Here is a 4,342-nt window from a genome sequence, read left to right as displayed (position 1 = left end):
GTCAAGTGAGAGAAGCACAAGAACAGTTATTTAACTCTTAGCAAGTCATGTTGGGTTTGTGGTGGGGTCCTAAGCTGTGTAGCAAGCCCTGTGGGTCCTCCCAGGAGGATCCTAAAGGCACTTGATTCTGTTGCACTTACATCTTCCTCTGATGACCATGGCGAGTGACGAGAGGAAACTTCTGGGGACTGTCTGTTCATGTTTTAACTCCAGCTACCCAGATAATCAGGCCTTGGAGAGCAGGGAGGTGCTGGCAGGGGAGAAGGACAGGAGGAGAGTTTGTTCCTGGATGGTCACATTGCATTTTGACCTTCTGTTTCAGAAACACTTCCATACACAGATGACACGGCCATGAGCAGGTCAGTGGTGCAGTCCCTGCTCGCCAAGCGGGAGTTCGATGAAGTTGACATGGCCAAGAGGTAAGGACGGCAGCCAGGGCCAGAGCTGGGCTGCTGGTGTCTGCTGGTGGGGGCAAAACTCTCCTTAGGTTAAGCAATCGCTGTAATTCTCTGTGAAAGGGGATGGGGCAAAGTGACTGTTAATTTGTGGAGAAAAAACCCGAGACAAGCAGTGGCCAAGGCTGGAATGTGCTGTGCTTTGTGCTGTCCTGGGACACACAGCACCGCGGGGGTTTGGAGCTGCTTTCAAGCGCAGCAGGATGGGACGTGCTGTATTGCAGCCCCGTGTGTGCATTTGCCTCTCTGGAAGATGATGCTTAGACGTTCCAGAAGCGTTTCCCTTCGTCTTTATTTGTTGCTATTTATGCTGGTCCTTCCTGTAATCCAGTTAGTGAGGTCAGCTTCGGTTTGTTTATGATCTATTTCCCTTTTGAATCCACAGCCCTGGGAGCATTTGGTTCCACTTAAGGGAGAGTGTTTATTTGTTTAGAAAACTCTTCCACTGAACTCCAACAAAAGGCTCTCCTTGTGGTTGTGACCCACTGAAGCGTCTCCAGTTTGTCTCTGTTTCAAGGCGAAGTGGAGAGGGAGGCAAGCGGGTTGTGAAGGGTGATGTTTACGCACCCTTCCTCCTTCCACACCCGCTTTCGGGAGTCAGATTCTTTCCCTGCAGAACTGAGTCGCTGGAGCCCTGCCTGTCACTGATTAACCCTCGTGTCATTAGCTTGCTGTAATGAGTGGCTTTACACAACCTCTTCACCAGCCTCGGGCACAGGCCCGCCACCCTACATGGTTTTCCTCACTGCTGCGCTCTTGCCTGCCCCAGGTTTGCTGAGGAGTACAAGAAGGAGCCGAACAGGGGCTACGGGATGGCCGTCGTCAACGTCTTCAAGAAGCTGCTGAGCCCCAAGTGCAGCGATGTTTTTGAACCCGCACGAGCTCAGTTTAACGGGAAGGGCTCCTATGGCAACGGCGGTGCCATGAGGGTGGCGGGCGTCTCGCTCATGTATTCGGACCTCCAGGATGTGAAGAAGGTATCGTCCTCCGCTCCTTGGGGACCCTCAGCCCGGGGGGTCCCTGCTGTCGGGCCTGTCCCACTGTGATCTCTTGATGGGGTTGCAAACGGCCTGTTCTTGTTGGCAGTTTGCGAAGCTGAGTGCAGAGTTAACCCACGCCAACTCGCTGGGCTACAACGGGGCCATCCTGCAGGCCCTGGCCGTGCACCTGGCCCTGCAGGGAGAGCTCAGCAAGGAGACCTTCCTGGAGCAGCTCATCGGCCACATGGAAGACATGGAGGCAGATGATAAGTCTCTTACTGATGCCCGAGCGTAAGTGTCTCTGAGGGGCACGAGCTGCTGCGTACAGTTTGTTCTGGCTCGCCGTGCTCTCTCCTCTTCATTGTACATTTTGTTTGCAGGCTGGGATTTGAGGATTTACCGTTTTCGAGGCGTCTAAAGAAAATAAAGGAATTTTTGGAGCTCAGCAACGTTCCCAAAGCAGATGTATTGTTTGAACTGGGTGAGTACCTCCCTTACCGCAGGCATTAGGCAAGAGCTGGGAGCAGGACTGGCTCAGCCAGCTGAGTCAGTGTGCCCTCCTCTGGACTGACACTTCGGCCTCTGCTGCCTCAAGCACGGAATGTGCTGGAAACGCCGCCTGTGCTCACCAGCTGGTAATTCTCTGAGTCTTAACCCAGTGACTCCCGCTCTGTGCTGGTGGGGAAAAAACATCTTGCTAAAAAAAACTTGCCACGAATAACGTTTCCTAATATTCCGAGATCTCTTGTGTTAAAGGCTGTGAGGGGAGCAGGCAGGTGTGTGTTGCCAAACTGTGCTGGTGCAGCTGGGGGTTGGTCTCCTGGCTGTGAATGGTACTGGGGAACTACAGGGAGATTTCTGAGATTCAAAATTTGCCCCTCATGATAAAACCAGTGCTGCTGGTACTGAAAGTAACTGGCAACAGGACGTTGCAGTGAGAAGGGAAAAGGAACTTCTGCAGGGAGGAGGATGCGGGTGTCTGCAGCGCTGAAGCTGGTGGGTTTTGTTAACAGGCAACGGCATCGCGGCGTTGCGGTCGGTCCCTACGGCGATTTACTCCTTCCTGCGCTGTATGGAAGCCGACCCGGAAATCCCTGAACACTACAGCAGCCTGCAGAGGACCATCATCTACTGCATCTCCCTGGGGGGAGACACGGACACCATCGCCACCATGGCAGGAGCCATCGCGGGGGCTTATTATGGGGAGGAGCAGATCCCCCCCAGCTGGGAGCAGAGCTGCGAGGCGTTCCAGGAGACGCAACAGCTGGCGAGTAGCCTGTATGAACTGTACTGCCAGCGGCTCTGAGCCCTGCGGGGAGCCTCTCAGCCAGGGCAATGCGGGTGCTCGCCTCTGCTTCTCCGGGCAGGAATCTGGTGGTGGATCCGTGCTGTCTGCAGCCACCCGGGAGAGCCGCCCACTGCCATGAGCAGAGGGTGGGAGGTGTGAGCTGCTCTGGGAGGGAGGGGACACCTCCTGTAGTTATGGTTCCGCTGGGATGTGGCTGCATGCGGTGCCAGGGACAGTGGCTGTATCCCCTCTGAAGTGTCACGTTTTCCGTACGACTTCTGCTGCTTGCTCTGTCCACCACCATGGCATCTCATCGCTGCAGTTACGGGGTGGCCATCTGCATCCACTGACTTTCTTGCTGGTTTTCTGTGCTCCTTGTGCTGTGGCCTTTGTTTCAGTTGTTGTGGCCTGTCCTGCAGTGGCTTCCATGGGCTCCACACCCCTCTGAAAACACCAGCTCCCCCTTGCGTGACCAGCTAAAGGATGTGGGTGGTTGTCACCACAGAAGCACGTCCAGCGTGGTGGCTGGGGCTGTGGGGTGAGGACGAGGGTGGCCCTCCTGGGAGGTTCGCTGCCTTAGAGGCATGATGAAAAGTGCTGGTGATTGGAGAAGGGATTTGAGGGTGCAGCCGGTGGCGTTGTGAGCAGTGCAGTGGTGCACGCAGACACAGCCCAGCTGGCTCCGGGTGCTGCTGGAAGAGCTGTAGCTAATTACTGCTCTTCTGGGGTCCGTTGCCCTGTGATCCATCTCCCTGGTCTGTCCAGCCTTGTGTTCCCTTACGTGGCTTTCACACTGCTGCAGCTGCTCTCACTGCTCCTCTGTTCCCAATCTGCACATCCTGCCTTTCTCCTGCTGTCCTGAGATTGCCCTCAGCTGGTGGAGGGAGCTGTGAAACCTCGTGTTGGACGAGGATCGAATTCCTGGGTTTGCTGCAATCAGGGACAAAAATGACCTCGGTGGGAAACAGGAGTTACTTCCCACGGCCTCAAAACTCTGTACTCGGTACGAATGAGCTGAAAATAAAGGGAAAGGTGGGCATTGAGGGAGAATGGGTGCATCTGAAGGTGGTCCTGGTGGCCAAGAATATTCTAGCAAAGCTTTGTTGTTCCATTTTCCCATTTAAAAACAAGAAACTTCCCCATGGAGCTGGTCAAAATGGGAGTAACAGCCTGGGTGGGGCACATCTGAGAAGGGTTAAAAGCTTTTAATAACTGAAAACAAATAGAAAGAAAGGTGAGCCCTCGTCACACGGAAACGTTCATAGGTTTGGATGTGACCGTGTGGTTCTCTGCCATCTCTGGTGTTTCAGTGACAGCAGGACATTGGCTTGAGCGGAGCTCACTGCCGGTGGTGTCAGCCCACCTGGGAGACCTGGTGGCCGTGGGTCATCCCGGTTCCTCCAGCCATCTCTGCCGTCCAGTGCCAGTCTGGATGTGTGTGATGCTTCCATGGCTTTTCCTGTGTTAGCGAACTCATGTCCTGAGAACAGGCGAGGGTTTGGTCTGTCGTGTGTTTACGTGTTGTGCTGCAGACCAGATGTCTAAGACGTCAGGTTTTTCACATTGTTCCACCGAGGTGTAGACACACTCACGGAATGATTGACAAGGATGTCCTTACC

At 54.5% G+C, this 4,342-nt stretch overlaps 1 protein-coding gene across 1 annotated transcript; it reads left to right on the top strand.

Annotated features, from left to right (window-relative positions):
• The first annotated feature begins 324 nt into the window (after positions 1-324).
• On the top strand, positions 325-2,833 carry ADPRHL2 (ADP-ribosylhydrolase like 2). The gene is made up of 5 exons (XM_010140818.1): positions 325-419; positions 1,225-1,432; positions 1,542-1,726; positions 1,816-1,916; positions 2,449-2,833. Exons 1-5 carry the CDS (start codon positions 352-354, stop codon positions 2,739-2,741), a joined length of 855 nt encoding a protein of 284 aa, XP_010139120.1. The 5' UTR covers positions 325-351; the 3' UTR covers positions 2,742-2,833.
• Positions 2,834-4,342: the final 1,509 nt, after the last annotated feature.

The sequence above is a fragment of the Buceros rhinoceros genome, unplaced genomic scaffold, assembly GCF_000710305.1.
Source record: "Buceros rhinoceros silvestris isolate BGI_N320 unplaced genomic scaffold, ASM71030v1 scaffold32287, whole genome shotgun sequence".
Lineage (NCBI taxonomy): Eukaryota > Metazoa > Chordata > Aves > Bucerotiformes > Bucerotidae > Buceros > Buceros rhinoceros.
The sequence above is the reverse complement of the archived record's forward strand: the minus strand, read 5'-3'. Positions and strand labels throughout refer to the sequence as shown.

Bases quoted from the DNA above. Each gene is read 5' to 3' on its own strand.
- ADPRHL2 (XM_010140818.1), top strand. From the start codon at position 352: ATGAGCAGGTCAGTGGTGCAGTCCCTGCTCGCCAAGCGGGAGTTCGAT. The intron at 1,433-1,541 runs GTATCGTCCTCC...TCTTGTTGGCAG, and splicing joins ACCTCCAGGATGTGAAGAAG to TTTGCGAAGCTGAGTGCAGA. The intron at 1,727-1,815 runs GTAAGTGTCTCT...TTTTGTTTGCAG, and splicing joins TCTCTTACTGATGCCCGAGC to GCTGGGATTTGAGGATTTAC.